The following is a 22,992-nucleotide window of genomic DNA, read 5'->3' as shown; positions in this document are numbered from 1 at the left end:
AATACTATAATAGAATCCTGAACAATACTGATACAACTTACATTTGATAGGCTAACAGTCATATTTTATTTATTATTTATGTGTACTCAAAACATATAGAAGATAACAAACATAAGAAATAACAAAAATGAAATAGTCGCACAAAAAAGTACATATAGAAAAGAAAACTAAACTATGAGTTCCTAATTCGTATACCTCAACTTTAAATCTTCAAGAAGCAAAATTTCAGGTCAACTACCCAGTTCCAAAAAATATCTCAACCCTATTCCTATGACTAAGGTTGCTAGAGAAACTAGGGGGTTTTGGCAAGTTGGTGAAATGCCGAAATAGCGAAATATTGCTGAAACTATATGAAAGTCTTATTAAAAAATTAGCAAAACTCTAGAGAAAAGCGAAACCCGATGAAACTTATTATAAATGCCGAAACTGCCGAAACCTTACCAAAACTATAATAAAACTATAGTAAAATCTTGGATAAAGCTCTAATCAGGTCGGTCCTAATCCGACAACCCAGACCGAAAATTCAGATTGGTACGGTCTGGGTTGATGCTTCAACCCGGACCAAAATATTTGGTCCGGTCCAGTCCGGTTTCAGATTATAAATCTAACCCGGACTGAAAAAACGGGTTGGAACCGGACCGGACTGATAAATATTTTCGCAATGGTTTATATTAAAACCGTTGCGATTATTTAATTATTAAATAAAAAAACATTGCGTAATGTTTTTTTTAACATATTATTATAAAAAAAATGTTTGCGCAATGTTTTTCTAATTAATTTAAAGAAAAAACGTTGCGCAACATTATTCTTAGTATATTTAATTAGAAAAAACGTTTGCGCAACATTTTTCTAATTAATTTAAAGAAAAAATGTTGCGCAACGTTTTTTCTTAGTATATTTAATTAGAAAAAATGTTTCCGCAACGTTTTTCTAATTAATTTAAAGAAAAAATGTTGCGCAATGTTTTTTCTTAGTATATTTAATTAGAAAAAACGTTTGCGCAATGTTTTTCTAATTAATTTAAAGAAAAAACGTTGCGAAACGTTTTTTCTTAGTATATTTAATTAGAAAAAACGTTGCAAAACGTTTTTTCTTAGTATATTTAATTAGAAAAAATGTTTGCGCAACGTTTTTCTAATTAATTAAAAGAAAAAACGTTGTGAAACATTTTTCTAATTAATTAAAAGAAAAAACGTTGCGAAACGTTTTTTCTAAGTATATTTAATTAGAAAAAACGTTTGCGCAACGTTTTTTTATTATAGGACCGGACCGGACTGGACCAAAATAACTGGTCCAGTCCGGTCTGGTCCTGAATTCTCCTTTTAATATAAACCAGACCGGACCGAAATGAACTAATTTTTCGGTCCGGTCCTGGGCTACTCTCCAACCTGGACCAACCCGGACCATTTAGAGCTTTAATCTTGGAGAAACTAATCGTAAAATTTTGGAGAGGTTTAGACAGGCAACCTTACCTAGAACTAAAACCACAATTCAGACGAGAACTGTTCAACTACTTTAATAATTCTAGCGGATAACAAAACTCTGAACTGGCTGGGATTACAAGATTGTAGATAGGAAAGAAGCACATCGGCTAAAGAAGAGTAACGCATTTTAGCTATAAGAAATTGTTGAAAAAGGAAATTATAAATACATAAAAGAAAATAATGCAGAAATTCCAATAATCTGTAAACGAACAGCAAAAATTTCAAATAAACACGCAAAGCGAGTAATTTGATCATAAATGAAAGGTTGAAGACAAAAAACTCTATTGTAGAATTTAAAGTTCGCTGTCAATAAAAGTGGAATAACCAAAAATACTTCAAGACCTGAAAAATGTGCAAAAATCTTCCAAAACATCTGACGTCCATGAACAACCCTTAAGTCAAGGAAGGAGGCAGAGGCAGAAAGAAAGGGATAGACAATGGTACATATATAAACTGGAATAAAGGAAAAATAAACTGTACAGAAGAATAATTCTATCCATTCAGTCTCATGATAAGTAAACGTTTCTTCATCAAAAGAAAGAAAAAGAGATTCATCATCCAAATCAACCAATTCATCATCAGAGTTGGAAAGAAAAGTTAAAGTTGTGTTATACATAACATTCAAAGGACAAGAAGAAATAGGAAAACCTGTAAATCCATCGATATCATAATAATAATCATCCGGTGAAGGAAGAACTTGATTACGAGAAAACATATCCAATGTTAAACGAGTTCCATTATCAGAGCTCAGATCAGAAGAGGAATAGGAAAGATCATCATAATCAGGGAAACTAAGATCGGCAGGAAGGGAACTCTCAAACAGTTCATCAATAGGAGAATCTACAGATAGGCTAATTTGTGAAACTGGATAATCAATTGTCGATCTTTCACAGAGAGCAAACTGAATATCCATTTTTTCAGCATAAACCTCAGAAATAAAATTCTGAGTAGGTAACGATAAAGTATTTCAAAAAGGAGTGTTAATAATAGGCTCATAACGAGCTTTATGAAATAAAAGATATTTTCTGACGTTGTAACCCTAGATATCGAAATAATCACGTGAACAGAGGAATAATTATCCGAAGGCTGAATGAAATACCGAATGGAATATGGATAAACATTTAACTGATGAAAGAATATTTAACTGAAATAATTAGAAATACATTATTATAGTTGTACAATAGTTAGTTATTTATAATAATATTTATTTATAATTCAGTTATTTATAATTATTTATATTATTAGATTAGTTATTAGTAGTCTAGCATAAATAGATTATTATTTCGTTGGGAGGACTTTGATAGTTTAATTGATGGAATGAGAAAATTATGGATCATATAAATTATGATGGAATGGGAAAATTATAAATGATAAATTAAAAGGGAATCAGACAAATCAATTGTTGGGGAAATAATTCATGGATACAGATTTATAATGAAAATGTTAAGTTGGGGAATGTATAATGGAATAACAAGTAAATTGTTGGGGAATGTTAAGTTTTAGATAGATGATCAAGAGATAAGAAAAGATATTCAAGATAAGAAAAGTTATTTAAGATCGAGATTTTGGACTTAAGTGAAAAAAAGGAGTTTCGACTTGAAATTGAAAATAATATTGGGAACTTAGGAAAATATAATGATAATTAATAATGGTATTAGTTGTTAATATAGAGTTACTAATATGGCTTCATATTAGAAAACGTTTAATAATTAATAAATTGACCTTTTAAAATTAAAATTATTAAAAACAAAATAATGAAGTTATGATAACACTAAGGGAAATTATCGAAGTTTGAAATTTTGAATAAATTAAAATGATAATATCTAAAACCAAGCACGGATACATATATATTTATAAATGTTAAGATTTCGTCTATCGGTACGTGGCAGGTGCCGGTGACAACGTAAGAAAAGTCACGAGAATATTGCACTTAAAGAGAAATAAGCCAGAGGATAAGGTAAGGGTCGTTCTCATCATCGTTAGAATTTTCTTCGTGTAAACCTTTGTCGAGACGCATAATCACTCAATATTACCAAACTATAAAGTAATAAACAAAAGTATATAATAAAGGAAAGTTGTCTCAGGTAACCGCCAAGAAACTCTATTTATTTTGAAAATTAGTTATTATTAAACCCCTAAAGGGAGAAACGGAAAAAAAGTTATAAAGATCTTCACAACTTACATTTGAGGATATATTATTATACTCTGGAAAGAATAGTCATCCTAAGAAGGATCCCATCACACATGTCACAACACCCCATCAGTGGTCAGCACCATATAGGATACTGACATCGGCAGGGGCTGTATAGCATGTCCTAAAACCATCTTGGGCCAAGACCCAACCTTATGTGACCTTTCCTACTAACCATTCACCCACTGTAAGGTAGCCTCTAGCCAGTATATTTATTCACGAGTTTCCCAGCTAATGGTATAGTGGTGGCTTTTGTGATATCGAATAACCATGTCAGAAGCTCTTATATATACTCTGCATCTTATCTTAAGATACCATTTCAATTTCTACTAGGCTACTGTGATTACTATCGCTGATGGTACAGTTGTGAACTTCAGTAGTAGTTGTGAAGGTTCTTCAACAACAACTTACATTTGAGTTTGTGTAGAGTTTATATTAAAATTTTTCAAAAGTTGCATATTATAGGGGTATTTTCAAAATTTCATTATCCTATATACCCCTATTTTTAATATAACTAGTGATTCGATTCTAATAAAATTTAAATCATTGGATTTATTTTGATGAGAGAATTCTAATGATAGTAAAATTGCATTTTTAACTTCAATATTGATAGAGCTATATTATAAAATGTATTTTTATTTTGATATTTAAAGTTTACTTGTGAGTTATATTAGTATTATTTTATATAGGCCTATTTGTCTACCTTTAATTAAAATATTAATTTTATTACATTTTTATTATACAAAATACTATATAATATACAGTAAATTGGAAATGAATATTAAAAAATTTTTATTTAATGTTATTATACTATAATTTGGTAAATATTTCTTTTAAATTAATGTAATTCTTAGCACTTACTATATATATTAAAAATTTGTATCTCAACTTAAAATGTAAATATTTCCAGATCCAGTGATCCAATTGGCAAGCTTTTTTTTCGTTCATATAGACCAGATCAAAGGCTTTCCAAAGAGCCTAAATTTATAAAAAATGGATCAGTGAATCCCAAGATATTTGCATTTAAGTATGTTAAAAAGTTTGTACTTCAACTTTAAATGTAAATATCTCCGGATCTAATGATTCAATCAGCAAGCTCTTTTTTTGCCTATAAAGTCCAGAACAAGGGCTTTGCAACGAGCCTAAAATTATAGAAAACGGGATCAGTAAATCTTGATATATTTGCATTTAAAGATGGTAATACAAACTCTGACATAAAATAATTATTTTTATTGTTTGAAAATATCTATTATGATACCATCTTTTATATGATATTTTTATTATACTTTTATAAACATTTATAGCTACTAAGGCTATATAAATTTTTATTTTACTTTATATTTTATTAAAATATACTTACTTTTTAATAATATATGTTAAAAATTCCATATATATGAGAAATGGGTTTTTTATTAGTAAAATGGGTTTTTTTACAGCTCTTTTACATTTAATAATTTAAGTTTCGCAAATGTAAATTTTTGTTCAACTTATTATTTAGTCAAGTGATTATCAATCAGATGATTTTTTGGTATTACAAAACAATTTTGAGTAACAAAAATTGTGAAAATTAATCAAAACTCTTTTTAATGCAGAGTAAACAAATCAGCCCATATGTAGGATTTTACTATAATTATATATAATATTCCTTACTTTTATAAGTTTATAATCTATTATATTACTAATTTACAATTATTATTCTTTATTGATAAATTTCTTTGATATTAAAATCTATTATCTTTCTTCTAATTTCTTTTTTAATTCACCTCTATTAATTTTTTTATCATTACTTATTGTTATTGCTATTTTCATTATTATTATCCAGTTTATTATTCAGATTATATATTATCTATAAATTCATCTAATATACTTAAATTTTGAATGTACTGTATTTTGTGAGTCACAGTTCGTCTATGCACAGTACCTTACAAAAAAGAACTCCCATTTTCTACTGATTTTATTATTTAAAATAATTTAATAAATACTTAGATATTATGCCGGTATGATAAATACCCAATTATTATATAAGTTTAATACATATCTACTAATAATAAAAACTCACACAATGGTGGGGTATAAGGTCAAAACCTTTGAAATCTGTATCATACCTGGGGTACTGTGGTTCCCATTATACAGTAATACATTTAAAGTAGTTTTAATTAATACTATTACTTGATTATTTGAAATAGCACAACTTATCAGTTGTATTTTACTCTTATGATTTTTCAATGATTTCATCATCATCAAATTCTACTAATATATCATTAACAATAGCATTTATTTCATTATTATTTAATTTCACTAATCCCCTTTTCATACTTTTTTATATGATCATTAATAAGATAATTTTATTATTAACTTTTAAATGTTTAACTTCAAGCCAAAGCTGCCTTTATTTATTATACATGAAAAAATTCTTGTTTACAAGTCACTGAATTTGGATAAATAGAAAATAGGCACAATATAAGATTTTGAAGATAAGTTATATTTATTTACCAAGAGATTAGATCATCAAATCCGTTATTATAAGGTTGGTTGAAAGATTTTTGCTTTAAGTTCTATTATTTTCATCAACTGATCAAAAACCAGGATGTAAAAAAATGTTAACAAATAATTATAATCATTGAATTCTTCAATTCTAATAAATCATTCGTACTTGTAAACTTTGCGTTTAAGACTGTAATTATATTAATCTGGAATGTGATCTTTGAAAATGAATTTAATAATTCTAGTTTTAATGATGAAAGAATAAAGAATAAATGAATGTATTGATATCATTATTATTGGGTTTAGCAAACACTATTGAATTTTATTTTTACTATAGAAACTTAAAATTCCTGGAATTATTACTTATATATGATGAATTTATTTAGTAAATAAGAATTATAAAATACAATAATAATAAACGAAATTTAAATAAAAAAAAAATGGATTCTTTAAGAATCATACAATTGCTTAGCGTCTTCATCGGTATAACCTAATAGATATAAAACATACTTTAAGCTCTTTTGATTAATTCTTGCTCGTGCCTAAATGCATTCAGGAGAGAAAGATAAGTAAATTAATACAATTAATACAGCAATTCTTTGAAGATATTTTCTTCGAAATGTTCAAGTAATTACCTTTTCTTGTACTCTTGGTTTAGCATTAAAAGCAATCCCCAAACCAGCTTTAGCCAACATTAATAGATCATTAGCACCATCACCTACAGCAATAACTTGATCCAGTGTAACGTTTTCAGCCTGAGCGATAACCTCAAGTAATTCAGCTTTACGTTCAGCATCAACTATAGGTCCAACAGTTTCACCGGTAAGTGTTAATCCGTCTGATGAAACTTTGAGCTTAATTAAAAATGGTGTTAATACGTGATCGAAAATTTATATTTTTTTTTTTAAAAAAAAAATTTTTACGCGTAATAATAAATTCAACTCACTTGATTTGCGAAAGCGTAATCTAATCCAAGTTCATTTTTAACATACTTTGCTAAAGGAATAAAACCACCTAGAAGAAAAATTTGAAAAATATCCTAAGTTTTGGATTGAAATAACTACGTCAAAGAAAATTTAATGCTTACCTGAGATTACGGCCAGTTTAAAACCAATTTTCTTCAGCGCTTTGCAGAGGAAATGAGCACCATCAGTGAAAGTTAAATTCTCTTTAATAGTTTGTAATACTTCTACAGGAGTTCCTTTAAGAAGAGAAACACGACGTCTAAGAGATTCTTTAAAATCTATTTCACCATTCATAGCCAATTCGGTTATGCTAGCAACTTCTTTAACAACACCAGCATGTCTAGCAATTTCATCAATAACTTCTTGTTGAATAAGAGTAGAATCCATATCAAATACTACTAATCTTTTATGTTCTCTGAAAACATCATAAGGTTGTAAAGCAACATCAGTACCATGAGAAGTACTGAGAGTGAATAATTCTTGTCTTAATCGTTCAAAATCTGTATTGTTTGGTACTGATAATTTATAATCAGCACAAGATAATTTTCCTTCGTTCAATCTTTGCATTTTTTCTACAGAAATTTTTCCTTTTAATAAAAATTTTGTCCAATCATTTAAAAATTGTGGAGATAAGCCCTTTTGATTTAATACAGTAGCGGCATATTTTATACGATTTTCATAAGGAGCATCTTCAATTGGTAAAATTCGATCACCATCATGAACATCAAATGTTAAAGTACCATCCCATTTTCTAGACGCTTCAGCTAAATCTTTAAATAAATCTATATCATCAGATCTTAATGCAATTAATACACCAAAAGTAACATCATGATATAATCTGGATAACATAAAATCTTCAATTACACAATCATGTTTAGCCATACATTCCAAAACACATCCTATAATATCAGTACCATGTGGACCAGTAATTGAAGCGATAACTTTTTGATGAGGTAATAAATCTAATGGTGGAAACAAATTTTTTTTTGTAGTTGTTGGTGAAGTGGTAGATTGAGGAATTTTTGATAAAAGTGCAGGTAAAGTTGTCATCCCTAATGAAGAAGAAGATGATTTTGACGAAGAAATTGTCGTAGAATTATTTTCTAATTTGGTTTCATTATTAATAATCGTTGATGTCGTTGATGCGATTGGAGAAAACTCTTGTACAACTTTTTTCATTAAAGATTTTTTTAAAATTAAGAGTGAGTCTGATTTTGTTAGAGTAAGTGAAGCAATTCTATAAAGGTAAGCTTCACCAATGTTTAATCCTGAATGTTTATCATTCTTTTTTAATATCTTTACTAAACCCGTATAATTTAAAAAAACAAATCTTTCTAATATAATAATAGATTCTAACATTTTACTTGCTTCATTTTCATCAAGAGTATCTACATTCTGTTCTTCACTTTTCTTTATTAGTGAATTGGATTCTTTAACGAAAAAATCCGAAACTTTTTGTATTTCATTATCCAATTTTACTAAAAATTCCGTAACTTTAATTTGTAAAGCTGATAATCTCGAAGAAACCAATTCAATAAAATGTAATTCGTTCGAATTAGTTGGTTTCCATGTCATTTGACTTAAATTTAATTTTAATGAATTTGGTATTATGTTGGTTTTAATATATGATTTTAATGAATCATAATCTATAGAATGTTCCCTCCATTCTACAGGAAATTTTTCTTTGCGTTCTCGCAAATATTTTCCAAATTTCATTTTTGAGTGAAGAAGTGATGATGAAAAAAAGGAAAAATGGATTTAAATTATTTTTGTAGATCGTTTTTCGGTTAAAAAATTTTTCAACAAATCATATGAAACAAGCTTGATTATCATAATTTCATTGGTTAAAAATACGTAATACGTTTCGCAAATTATCAGTTATTTGGAAAATAACCGATATTTGTGTGCCAGTATGGGTTAATCTTTGGCCAACTTTCCTTGATAGACAGGTCATTGTATGATTGATAAAAATCTAATCTATAAAGAGTCATCATTTGTCTTCATCAACGTGTCGGAATGTGTACGCGTGCACATTGTGCATGATATAATTATAGGCTACAAATAAATTTTTAAGTATATGTATAGTAAAAATTGTTATATCTTAACAAATTTTTTTGTTTTTTGTTTCTGTTGACAGGTGCTTTAATATTATACCCTATAAAATTAAGAAATGCATTTATGCTAAATATACAGTGAATTTGTCTTCCGACAAAACTTTATTTTTTTTCATGATTTATAATTTATGTGTGACTTTACGTAGTATAAATTATGTGTATTTTAAATAGATAATCCGCAAAAAGTCTATGCTGCTATGTGTTTCTTAATTAAATTTGAGGCCGAAAGTGTGCGGAATGATGCTTGACGGAACTAGGCGATTTTTTTTGTAAATCCTGCTTTAGATGGTTCGGTTGTTTTAACAGCATTCAATTCCTTTCATATCCTCTCGATGTTTTCTTTTTAATACAAGCTAAAAACAACACAAAAATATTTGATTTAAAAATATTCTATTTTTATTATAAAAAATTGTACAATATTGTACATAAATATATGAATACAATCCGGAGGACTATACTAATCATTAGTCAGTAAGGAAAGAAATTAGGAAAATAAATAAATTTTTTTTTTGCTCCTAATAACCTTACGCCGCAGATTTGTGATCCAATGGTTAACTTTTAAGTATTACGCATTAGACAATCGATAAGGTTGGATTGACATGCAGAATTTATTCACGATCACATGATATTACAAACGCCTTCGAAAACATTATCTGACCCTTGTGGAATAATAAATCCTGTACATTATTACATTATTCGCTCGATATTTTACCCCATCCAATAGTTATATTATAATCATTTTTCCTTTAATATTTTTAAAAACATTTAAAATTTTTAAAAGTGTATAAATAAATGTTATGTATTAAAAAAATAAGGGACAATGAATTAATCATTAATATTATTTTACTAATGTTTTTTAGCTTAAAACAAAAAAAAATATTTCTTATTGTGCTACTACAGTAACACACACACATTAAGGGGTAAGTATACGTTTCATTTCATTAAGATATGGAGTCCTCCTTGTTTTCCTTCTCTGTCATTTGTAAAGTTTATTATTAATAACCGTAATTGTATCCAAATAAAGAAATTTTATCAAAAAATTATATAATAAGTTGTTACTTTTGGCAGATGATTAACAAATTAGCAAAAATAATTCCGAAGGTTTCCATTCAGGCAAGTCACAGCTTTGCCTAATTCTAAATTGGGTAATTATGCAACAAAATAAAAATCACCCCATTTACATGTGGCTCACTTTAGTATTTTTCTTTTTTTTTCAACAATTTTGACCATAATTTTTTCAAATATTAAATTTATAGTTGAATAAAATGGACGAAGCATTTCAAAGAATGTTCCTTCAAATGATGTTTAATCAACAACCTCCTAGAAGAAGCAGGCAAGAGATAATTTCTAAACACAAAAAAGCTTTAAAAGATGTGATTGAAACAAGAAACAATAGTTTTACCTTTCAAACAACTCAAGGTGGACCCGCTATCAGAGGAGGGACTAGACATTCTAAAAATATCCCACTTAAACCAAGGAATCGAATCTCGATTAATGACATGCAAATTGATAATGTACATACTGGTCGTTTCTTATTGTGTCGCGTAATTGAAAAATGTTACAAACTTACAGCCCTTTCAACTATTGTTGAAGATCCTGAAGGTGATGTTGAACGTCTTTCTTTGTATAACTGGGTCCCACAATCTGCAGGACTTATTTCTGTTGATCAAGCTTCCAGATATTTGACGGTTGGAACTATTTTAATTGTGAAGAATCCTTTTTATAAAACCGCTGCGGATATTTTACCCATGATTCGGTCAGACGATCCTTCAGAAATTATAATGGTTAATCATAATAGTGAGTTGCTTAAAGATATCAGATGGACCACTGATCAAATACAAGAATTACTAGTTGAACCAGAAGAACAAAAAATATTTAAATCTGAGGATTTTCAACGTCGTGGAAATGAAAATTTCAAGGAAAGAAATTATAAGCTTGCAATTGATGAGTATTCACGTGGAATCGATTTGGAACCTAATAATGTTATCTTGCTCACAAATAGAGCTCAATCATATTTAAGATTGTGCCTATTTGCAAAGGCTCTCGATGATTCAGTGCTTGCCTTAGAACATAATTCGGATCATCAAAAAGCAAAATTTTGTAAGGGCAAAGCGCTTTGTGGTCTTAAAAGATATCAAGAAGCGATTTTAATTTTCCAAGAATTGTTGAAAACAGACGATGCCCTAAATAAAAATTCATTCGAGGAAGCTATAAAACGTGCTCGAATGTTGGAGTTAGAGAGTAAGGGTATTTATGATTACATCAGCATCATTGAAGAGTTTAAGAAAAATGTCCAAGTACAAAGTGACGGAAAGTGGATTTGCCCAAATGGACCGAGATTAGACCACGCGGATTATATTTCAGACAAAATTGAAGTTCGTCCGATTAAAAATAAAGGCAGAGGATGGGTTGCGAAACAAGATATTCCGTCTCATTCTCTATTAATGGTCAGCAAAGCATTTCACGTCGTGTATGAAAATGAGGTTCCACCAGGACTTAGTTTTAATTGGGTTAATAGAAGTATTAATACACCGGCCCAATCAGAGTTAATCACATTTATAACTCAAAAAATTACGGCAGATCCAAATCTTGGACGAGAACTTTATAAACTTTACGCTGGTTCCAATTATCGATCTGAAAATGAACTTGAAGATCAAGAAGCCCTATCCGTGAATGTAGATAGGATTGAAAATATAGTAAAATATAATGCTTTTAATCCTGATGATTTGTGGAGTTTATCGAAAAAGCCAGAAAGTAGTAAAGGGGCTGGCCTTTGGATTTTACCATCATATTTTAATCACACGTGCCTCGACTTTAATACTGATAGAATTTTTTGGGGAGATTTAATGTTCGTTCGAACTATCTGTCCGATTAAAAAAGGTGAGGAATTAACATTTAGCTACGTTGACCCGATGTTAGCCGGTGAAGAAAGATTGAGGTCACTTAAATCATTCGGCATCACTTGCCAATGCCGCCTTTGTAAGATTGATCGAGCCGAATCACCACAAATCACTCAGAAATGGAAACAACTTGATGAGAAATTCAATCAAACTATAAAACCCAGAGCATCAAAAATGTTGAAAGGTTCCAGAGCTGATCCTTCCCTCATTCATGAATTGGAAAAATTAGTTTCCGATCTTAACGAACTTCGATACAATAACCCATCCCTTAATTTTCATTTTTTCGATCCAAAATCAGTACTTGCTTTTGCCTATGGGAAAAACGGTGACTCACGCAAGTCCCTTAACATTATGCATGAATTGTATGACCTTGTAAGACCATATAATTTGTTGCATTATTCAAATAAATGTGCTTTTCAGATGGCACATCGACACGCTGAATTGGGGCAAACTAAAAAAGCACAAAAGTGGTATAATAGCGCATTGAGACAGTTAGTTGAGCCGGTTAGGGGTAAATATAAGGAGGATGAAACTAATTGGAAAGAAGAGGCATTGCGTATTGCTAAAATATTGGAACCTGAACTTATTATATTAATTTAGTATTTTATCTAAAAGTAATATGTACGTTAAATCATATCAGAATAGTTAGTTTGTATCTTCTCAGCATAGCTTTTCTTTTCTTCAAGCAAACTTAAAATAAAATTTTACATATTTATCAGTGTTATTTACTGTTGATTATGTTCCTAACTAAATAACGAGAAACTGGGAATTTAATAGCGTATATATTTATATCTTCACTCTGATCGGTGTAACTTTTTCGAAGTATTTTACTCAGCCGCTTTATCGTTATGAATAGGTATAGTAGTAATATCCAAGATTATCATTGTCCTTTTTTTTTCAAGAACTATCATATTGATTCATTGATTTAGTCTATTTCAACACATTAAATTCACCAATCCCAATCACTTATGCTGACATACGCCTCGCTTTACAAATATATTCTAATGGTGGTGTATTTGTAAGTTAATATCGATATTACTTATTCAAGCACCAAGATAACTTGAAATATTATTATTTTTTTTTTTTTATAAGTTGGTACAATTGTTATTAGTCAAATCCAGAAAAAATCGAGATGTAAGTTATATTGACGATGCGAAAGCATGGAGCGGTTCGTTCGGTTCGGAAAAAATTAAATAAAGGAAAATAATTAAAGTTTCAAATCTTTGGGCAAAATCAAATTCACATTATGAGAAGGCCTCATATAAATGTTTAGCTAACATACTTAAAATTTAGATTCACATTTTTTTTTCACTCAAAATTTATAATTTTGCACATAATGTATGATATAACGACAATAACCTAAATGACTAAATATATTTTGGCTTAAAGTAACATTTTTTTATTAAATACTTTATTTTTTGTATCACTCGACAGCTCGCCAATAAACTCCTAATATTATCATTTTTTAATATGAATTGATTTTTATCAATTATCTTTTACGTAATTGTTGCGGGTAATTTCATATTAAAAAATTTATTGTCCAATTATCTAGATAACTTTATCTGCACAATATTCGGATATTTAATTTGAGTAATAACGAAATTGAATTCAGCTCAACAAATGTATATTCTGCATCTATAATTTTCGTTAGATAATCCGTTAACACATTAAATACGTAAATTTGATTTTGTTTATCGACTACTTAGTAGAAATATGGGATTATTGGCTCTGTACTATATATATGGAAGGGGTTTTATTTTAAATTTGGATAATTTGGATTTAATAGGAACGTTAAATTAAACAATTAAGTTGATTAAAATTTTGCTTCAATCAATCAATTTTTGGTCTGCTGTTACGCAAAAAAGGGACAAATTATGTCAGATGCTTGGGTAACATTTTAACCTTCTTATACATACTGCGCTGAATTCCATCTCCAATAATATTTTTGAATTTGAAAGAACTATTAGAACTATTATGACAAGAACATGCAATGTAGTATCTATTGCATATAATAAGAAGATAAGTAAACATAAATTCTCGTTTATTAGTATCAATTACTAAGAATTGGTTATGTTGTAACATATTTTAAAGAATAAATATAATATATTATAATTAATTCTTTTTGCATCTAAAAGTTAGTTTATAATTATATTAAATTGATTAGAAGTTCTCTATGAATCACTGTCGCAGCACCTCACACAATTTCGTTTCTTATTTTATACCGATTCGCAAACAAAGAAAAAATTTTTATCATCTGAATTCTGAATTTAAAATTTACTAATTATAAACCGTACAATAAAAATGTGTGACAAAAAATCAATTTCTTGGTTTTAAATCGTCGATTATTACTCGTGAAATGTTTACATGAGTACATGAGGTAACAAACAATTCGGCCGATCAAATATGGGTTTTTACGCCTTCTAAATGTTCGTACATAGAAATAACGAATAAGAAATAAATATAAAATGATCTGCTGGCAGTACTATTGTTACCTAATATTTTTCTTTTTTTCTATTAATAAGACTAAGAAAACTCTTCAAAACTTTATCAAAAAAAAAACTCATTAAAATATGTCAAATTCTAAAACAAAAATTATTAAAAATGATGAAAATTTTTTAAAGGATTTTTCAAAAGATTTTTATCTAAGATTAATTGATATAGAAGATTTAAATACTTATGAAGTTACTTTGATCGAATTTATAAATAATATCGATGAAAATGTAAAAAAAATTTTGGAATTAATGCAAAATCATAAAGAAAATGAATTTTGGTTTTCTAGTATTATTGGATTTTTTTATCAATGTGGTATAGGTTGTATTATTGATAAAAATAAGGCGTTAGAATTTTATTTATTATCTGTTAATAATAAGTTTGAAAAAGAATTTATAAATCAAAATTTTATAAATATATTAAAAGAAAATAATAATGAATTTGATATTTTGAAAGATATTAACGTTAATATTGGAAAATATTTATTATCATTATTCTATTACAAAGATATTATTTTAAATAAAATTGACACAATCAACTTGAGTGAATTTATTGTTGAATATTTAAGATCTGCTAAAAAAGGGGATCTAATAGCTCAATATAATTTAGGAAATTGTTATCAATATGGTCATGGAGTAGCGCAAGATTATAAGAAAGCATTTAAATGGTATTCTTATTCAGCTAATAATGGACATGCTAAAAGTCAAAATAAATTAGGAGAACTCTATTATCATGGAAGAGGAATATACCAAGATTTTAAGAAAGCGTTTGAATGGTATTCTAAATCAGCTAATAACGGATGTGCTGAAGGTCAGTATAACTTTTTTATGTTAATTTGATTCTAAAAATTATGATAAATTATATTTTAAATTAGCTAATAATGGGTATAACTTTAGGTCAAAATAATTTAGGAAAGTGCTATTGTCATGGAACAGGAATAAAGCAAGATTATAAGAAAGCATTTAAATGGTATTCTAAATCAGCTAACAATGGATTTGTTGAAGGTCAAACTAATTTGGGAAAGTGTTATTACCATGGAAGGGGAATAAAAAAAGATTATAAGAAAGCATTCAAATGGTATTCTAAATCAGCTAATAAAGGATGTGCTAAAGGTCAATATAATTTGGGTCTTTGTTATGAGAACGGAATTGGAACTGATAAAGATAAAAAGAAGGCATTTGAGTGGTATTTAAAATCAGCTAATAATGGGTATGCTTTGTGTCAAAATAATTTAGGGAATTGTTACTATTATGGGAAAGGGGTAGCACAAGATTATAAGGAAGCATTTAAATGGTATTTAAAATCAGCTAATAATGAAAGTGCTAGAGGCCAAAATAATTTGGGAGATTGCTATTATCATGGAAGAGGAATAGCACAAGATTATAAAGAAGCATTTGAATGGTATTTAAAATCTGCAACATCAGGAAATATAATAGCTAAAAATAATTTAGGAAATTGTTATCAATACGGTCGAGGAGTAGCTCAAGATTATAATAAAGCATTTAAATGTTATTTTGAATCAGCTAATAATGGAGATGTAGAAGGCCAAAATAATTTAGGGGATTGTTATTATTATGGAAGAGGAGTAATACGCGATTATAATAAAGCATTTGAATGGTATTTAAAATCTGCAACATCAGGAAACATAGTGGCAAAAGGTAATTTAGGAAATTGTTATCAATACGGTCAGGGAACAGCTCAAGATTATAAAAAAGCATTTGAATATTATTTTGAATCAGCTAATAATGGGTATGCCAAAGCTCAATACAATTTAGGTTTTTGTTATGAGAAGGGAATTGGAACAGTTAAAGATAAGAGGAGAGCATTCGAATGGTATAATAAATCAGCTAATAATGGAAGTTCTTTAGGTCAAAATTATTTAGGAAATTGTTACTATTATGGAAGAGGGATAACTCAAGATTATAATAAGGCGTTTGAATGGTACTCTAAATCAGCTAATAATGGATGTGCAGGGGGACAAAACAATTTAGGTAATTGTTATCAGAATGAAATTGGAACATGTAAAGATTATAAGAAAGCTTTTGAATGGTATTCTATATCAGCTAAAAATGGAAGTCCTAAAGGTCAATATAATTTAGGTTTTTGTTACGAGAATGGACTTGGAACATGCAAAGATAAAAAGAAAGCACTTAAATGGTATTTGAAATCTGGAACTAGAAATGGTACAATTGAAAAAAAATAGCATGGGACAATCGAGACATATTACGATAAATCAGACAATAATATTATGCAGTATAAACATTAAATTAAAAGAAGAAATTAAAAATATGTCAATTAGAGAAACGGGTAGCGTATATTCTATTTTAGTAAGAAAAGGACATTTTTGAATATGCCATGCAAGTTTTAGTTAGATTATTCCACTAGAATTTTGATTTGTTAGTTGTTAGTAAATTTTGTATTTATTTAACTTGATAAAAAAAATCGCGCTATTATACATAATATATCATGTAATAGCCAGTATGTTTTATATTTATAAGCTAAAGAAATTACAAAATTGTGGTTTTTTAGATTAATAATAAATTTTTTGGGGTTGATTTATTTGGTTTACTATTATTGTAAGTGACCTTTTTCTTTATTTCAAGATCCGTTTAAAATGTCTTTTTAAGAATTCAATAAATTAAGAATAAATGATCATAAGTTTTCAGTTTTAATAATTAATATAAACATAAATATACGCCGTTAAATTAATTAATAGATAATTTTTTTTTTATTAATGTTTCAACATTAGTTTGATTTAATATAATTTACTCCAAAGGATTTAATTTAAAAGGTGAAATTTGTTTTCATGTTAATTAATTTCTTAAATATAATTGATTAAAATAACGACGGAATGCCAATTCTTATTTACGTTATTACAGTAAATTTTATGATTGGATACCTAAAAATCGTCAAAAGATACTTTAGTTAAGTTTAAATTATGTTAATTAAGATAAAATCGCACAAAAAAATTAACATGCTGCATAGTTAGCTTAGTATAATTAACGGATTTGTTCGTTTCTATAGTAGATATGACTATTAAGATTTATTCCTTGACTAAGGTTTCTAATTTTTGTTAATTAAAAAACATAAGAACATACTACATAAGTTTTAGATCACGAGCGCGGAAATCGCCCATTGATTTTGGCTGTTGAACCGGGTCCGATTGATCAACTCTGGAATCTTTTTGATTTGTAATCATCATTTTGCCCATTTTTCAAATGACATTTGTGTAAAATCGATGTCATTTAATATTATTTGATATCATTTTAGTGTCATTTGACAACACTGATTATTGTCATTATATTTTAATTCTACGTCGGATCCAATGGGAACCTGGGCGAAAATTAGAATAGCCCACGAGCGCTTCGGTTAAGATTCCCTATATAGAAATCAATATAAATTTTCCATAATAGTTTAATTATTTAATATCAATTTTAAATTATTACTCAAGTTGCTTAATCCTGTGTAGATCTTTTAATGCTGTGCTATAAGATCTGCGGTAAAATCACAATAATCAATAATTTTGTTATTATGCATAATATGAGAACTAACCAAAATAATACAATGTTCGGAAAATGATCAGGTCATTTGATCAGATTTTCATTGAAAAAAAAAAAAATTCAAGTATAATGTATACCAGAATTATAGTATTGACATCGAATCATTTGAATCATTTGTCATTTGATAAGATATTATTTGTCATTTGTCGTTTGAATCATTTGTCTAATATCTCTAATATCCGATATGCATATTATGTCGCCGCGCAGTATTGTGTGGATTCACAATTGTAAGATGTACGACAAATGGCGTTTTTTTTTGTTTATCCTATTTTGTTTATCTTATTTTGGCTAGCATCGACTTACCGTAGTAATTTTTATAAGTGAATATTTTTAAAAAATTTTTTATTTTAATTAAAGATACGACAGCTATGACCGTTACGAATAAATCCGAAAATGAAAAATATGATGAAGATTTCTTAAAAAAGTTTTCAAGAGATTTTTGTCGAAAAATTATAGAATTAATTGATACAACTAATTTAAATATATTGGAAAATATTTTAAAAAAATGGATAGATAATATCGATAAGAATACCGAAAACATTTTAGAATCAATGCAAAAACATAAAGAAAATGAATTATTATTTTCTAGTATTATTGGATTTTTTTATCAACATGGTATTGGTTGTATTATTGATAAAAATAAAGCGTTAGAATTATATTTAATAAGTGTTAATAATAATAATATTATTATTAAAATCAATGAAAATTTTAAAGAATCTTTTATAAAATTAAATATTATTAATGAATTTGAAATATCATCACAAAATATTAATGTTATTATTGGAAAATTTTTATTATCATTATTTTATTATAAGGATATTATTTTAGATGAAAGAAATTTTAATAATTATTTATCATCTGCTAGAAAAGGTGATTTAGTTGCTCAATATAATTTAGGAAAATATTATTATAGTGGGAAAGAAATAACACAAGATTACAATAAAGCATTTTTATGGTTTTCTAAATCTGCTAATGATGGATATGTTAAAAGTCAACTTAGTTTAGGAAAATGTTATTATTTTGGAAGAGGAACAGAACAAGATTATAAAAAAGCAATTGAATGGTATTCTAAATCTGCTATTAATGAATATGCTAAAGGTCAATATAATTTAGGACTTTGTTATGATAGTGGAATTGGAACGGATAAAGATAAAGTGAAAGCATTTGAATGGTATTCTAAATCTGCCAGTAATGGATATGCTAAAGGTCAAAATGAGTTAGGGCGTTGTTATGAATTTGGTAAAGGAGTGGAAAAAGATTTTAATAAAGCATTTGAATGGTATTCTAAATCGGCCAATAACGAATGTGCTAAAGCTCAAAATAATTTAGGTGATTGCTATTACTATGGAAAAGGAGTAATGCAAGATTACAAAATGGCATTTGAATGGTTTTCTAAATCAGCTGATAATGGATGTGCTGAAGGTCAAGATTCTTTAGGATATTGCTATAAACATAGTAAAGGGGTGGAAAAAAATTATGAAAAAGCATTTATATGGCATTCTAAATCAGCTAGAAATGGGTATGGCAAGGGTCAAAATAATTTAGGAGACTGTTATTATTATGGGAGAGGAATAGCACAAGATTATGAGAAAGCACTTAAATGGTATTCTAAATCAGCTGATAATGGATATGCTAAAGGTCAAAATAATCTAGGATATTGTTATAAACATGGTAAAGGAGTAACGAAGGATTATAGTAAAGCATTCGAATGGTATTATAAATCAGCTATTAATGAATGTGCTAAAGGTCAATATCATTTAGGTTATTGTTATCATTATGGTATAGGAACTAGCATAAATATTGAAGAAGCAATTATTTGGTATAAAAAAGCTTCAAAGTGTGGAATAGTACGTGCTAGTGAAGAACTAAAAAAGATTCAATTTATAGAATAATATGTGCATATTAATAAAACTAGTATATTTATATAAACATTAGATAAATAGATTGATTTATATTAATTATAAACAATAAACAATATATTATATCATTTTTTTAAGAGATAATCATAATTAAACATTAAAATTATTATTTCATTTCATAATTATAGTATATTAGACTAATAAATTATAACCAAATTTATACCAGTAGGTAACAAAAAGTAATAAGAAAATAATATATTACATATCGAGTATTTATGATATTAATTAATTGATAATTATTTATATTTATACATTTATAATAATAAAATAATTGGTTTATTTCAAAAAATTGAATCTAAATGTAGCAATTTTTATACTTCATTACCGGGTATCTTGCAAATTTTGGGTCGATTGACGCTCGCCTGAGTGGGTTGTTTAAAGGACAAATTTATCCTGAACCGGGGTCCAGGTTCTTTATCCTAGAACCCCCTTATATAAATTAGTTTTTTCTTACAGTAATCGTCACTGGCGTCACGTGATTAATACAGTGGATAAGAACCCTGAATCCCGGTCTATTTAATTATTTTCACGCTAGGTGTTAATTGGTGAACCACATATAAGTAGTCTAACTAGTGTCTAACTACTACTTATAGCAATTTTGTAATACGATTATCTACAATTATTCCTTTTTAGTCCAGCCAGCTGATCAAACAAGCACGTATTTATTAACACGGTTATTTTTGCCAGTTATAGATTTTTGCAATCCACAATAATATAAATTACAGTACTTGGTTAACATACTTCCGGATTTTTTTTTAACCATCTTACTGTGTAAGAGAAGAAAAATAATTAAGATTTTCCAAACCCAAAGCTTCAAATTTATACAAGAGACGGAAGAAAAAGACGAAATTTTTTTTTGTTTTGAATTCCGTCCTTACTTTAAATTATTATCAATTGTTTTTTTTCAGTCAAGACAATGTTTTCCTTCAAGGTAATTTATATTAAAAAATTAATTACCTGTTACTAAAAGAAACGATTATTTAATCCAATTTTTTTCAATAACATTTTTTTTCTCTTATTAGAATATCCAAAGAATCTCAAAGAAAGTCAATGTGCCAAAGATGAACGTGATTAACGCGAAGAAATTGCCGGGAGAAAAAAAGTCCGTGTACCAAAAGAAGTCGCTGGGAGAAAAGAAAAGCGTGTCAAAAAAGAAGTTGCCGGGAGAAAAGAAAGTCCGTGTGTCAAAGATGAACATGATTAATGCGAAAGAAATTGCCGGGAGAAAAAAAAGGCAGTGTGTCAAAATGAACGCGATTAACCGAAATTGCTGGAATCTAAAGAGTAAAGAAAATAGCACAAACAGCACCAGTGTTATTTTATAAGCGCAGAGCACATTATTCATCTACATTCAATCATATGCGCGGAAATTTAAAAAGATGTACGCTGCGCAAATTGCGCGGATCCAATTTCCATCACTGAATTTATTTATTATTTTTATTTATAGCGCTCAACAAAATTTGGCATGAAAGGGTTAAAATCAATACAAAAAATTTGAAACATAGAGTCAATAATGTGTGCTAATGTTGATGATCCCATAGAAACAACAAAGTCGCCGTCAAAAATACAAACCTCTCAAAATGCGCGCGCAGAAGCCTGAGGCTGAAGTAATAATTATCAGTAGTGGCGATGATGCCACTACTGATAAAATGGAGTTTTTTCTCTTTTTTTTTCTTGTTTTTAGAAATATTAAATAAAATTGTTTTTTTTTTTCACGCGAATTGTGTGAAAGTCAATTATGGTTCGAAATTTTATTTATAATGGGAGTGCTAAAACACCGCATCGTCATTTAAGAATTCTATAATTGATTTAAAAAAATACGCTCAGTCTATCGCGATGATTTTGACTATATAGGTTTGCGAATGAACTAAATCAAAAATAACAATCGCATTATTTTTACCATATTACAGAATTTTGCAATCCGCAATAAACTATTAATTACCTATAAAACATTTACAGACTATCATTCAGCCTTTGCTTTCCGGCATTCAGCGTATAAAAATGTATAGAAACAGAATGGGCGACCTTCATCAAGGTTTAATAGGAAGTTAGTATGAATATGAATTATTTCGCAACTAATTAATAGATTCTTGGATAAGTGAGTTAAAAAGAAAGTTTTATTTTATTACAAGAATAAATATTTGACATTCTTTTCTTTAATCAACAGAGAATCCAACAGAAAGGTCATTCTGGCAAAAATTGTGCGACATGATTATACCACGTGTTGACAGTCTCCTTATTGAAAATATATTTTTAACATTCCGCGAAAGAGACAACTAGGGTATTTAACGTACGTTTAATATATTATCGGGTTTGTTGGATTATTGAAATCTGACAGTAATTTTAAAATTCAATTACAAAGGGTTCTTTTCATTTATTGGTGTATCCATAATAAAGACGTTGCATTTAAGACCTCGATATACTGATATTCGATAACGGCAAAATTATAGGATATCTGATATAACGATATTTTTAAAAGATTTTCATATGGAATTCGACATATCGGTATATCGGAGGTTGGTTAATAATACTCTCATTTTTTGTATTTACATCTCAGCCAAATTTTTCTCTTAGGGCGTAATACATCTTGACTAAAATAGTGTAGGGAGAGCCAATTACTCTTCATGGTCGATTTACTAATTTCTTTAGAGTAGGCTGTGGTTTCCAATTAGGTTTTTGTTCAGTTTGTTCGCTTTTCTTTTTTGTAGTTTTTTTTTTTCGGTCGTTTTTCCCCTTACTCCTTTCCATCGGGAAACTTTCTTCGGTTCAGATCTGCGGCGATCTGCGATTTTAGTAGTGTACTGTGCGCATGTACAAAAACGGCCATTCAATTCTTTTTTTAGGTTACGAAGGTTACGAGTTATGAAAATTTCGGAGTTTCGGAG

General features: G+C 28.3%; 5 protein-coding genes across 5 annotated transcripts; 3 read left to right on the top strand and 2 right to left on the bottom strand.

Annotated features, from left to right (window-relative positions):
- Positions 1 to 1,641: 1,641 nt before the first annotated feature.
- On the bottom strand, positions 1,642 to 2,397 carry OCT59_003239 (uncharacterized protein; the record flags this gene model as incomplete). Its single annotated transcript, XM_025326779.1, has 1 exon — positions 1,642 to 2,397. The coding sequence occupies one exon, from the start codon at positions 2,395 to 2,397 to the stop codon at positions 1,642 to 1,644; it is 756 nt and encodes a 251-aa protein (XP_025174492.1).
- Positions 2,398 to 6,608: 4,211 nt separating this feature from the next.
- OCT59_003238 (uncharacterized protein) lies at positions 6,609 to 8,848 on the bottom strand (the record flags this gene model as incomplete). Its single annotated transcript, XM_025326778.2, has 4 exons — positions 7,247 to 8,848; positions 7,106 to 7,173; positions 6,795 to 7,013; positions 6,609 to 6,701 (listed from the first exon to the last, which is right to left on the bottom strand). The coding sequence occupies exons 1-4, from the start codon at positions 8,838 to 8,840 to the stop codon at positions 6,609 to 6,611; spliced, it is 1,974 nt and encodes a 657-aa protein (XP_025174491.1). The 5' UTR covers positions 8,841 to 8,848.
- Positions 8,849 to 10,463: 1,615 nt separating this feature from the next.
- On the top strand, positions 10,464 to 12,887 carry OCT59_003237 (uncharacterized protein). Its single transcript, XM_025326777.2, has one exon. It carries the CDS (start codon positions 10,504 to 10,506, stop codon positions 12,736 to 12,738), a length of 2,235 nt encoding a protein of 744 aa, XP_025174490.1. The 5' UTR covers positions 10,464 to 10,503; the 3' UTR covers positions 12,739 to 12,887.
- Positions 12,888 to 14,684: 1,797 nt separating this feature from the next.
- OCT59_003236 (uncharacterized protein) lies at positions 14,685 to 17,224 on the top strand. The gene is made up of 2 exons (XM_025323562.2): positions 14,685 to 15,438; positions 15,525 to 17,224. The coding sequence occupies exons 1-2, from the start codon at positions 14,709 to 14,711 to the stop codon at positions 16,829 to 16,831; spliced, it is 2,037 nt and encodes a 678-aa protein (XP_025174489.2). The 5' UTR covers positions 14,685 to 14,708; the 3' UTR covers positions 16,832 to 17,224.
- A 1,332-nt stretch (positions 17,225 to 18,556) lies between these two features.
- OCT59_003235 (uncharacterized protein) lies at positions 18,557 to 20,276 on the top strand (the record flags this gene model as incomplete). Its single annotated transcript, XM_066145482.1, has 1 exon — positions 18,557 to 20,276. One exon carries the CDS (start codon positions 18,557 to 18,559, stop codon positions 20,078 to 20,080), a length of 1,524 nt encoding a protein of 507 aa, XP_065996203.1. The 3' UTR covers positions 20,081 to 20,276.
- Between the last annotated feature and the right edge of the window lie 2,716 nt (positions 20,277 to 22,992).

This window comes from Rhizophagus irregularis, chromosome 11 (genome assembly GCF_026210795.1).
Source record: "Rhizophagus irregularis chromosome 11, complete sequence".
Taxonomy (NCBI): domain Eukaryota; kingdom Fungi; phylum Glomeromycota; class Glomeromycetes; order Glomerales; family Glomeraceae; genus Rhizophagus; species Rhizophagus irregularis.
Note: the sequence above shows the minus strand (reverse complement) of the source record. Positions and strands in the feature narration are given on the sequence as shown.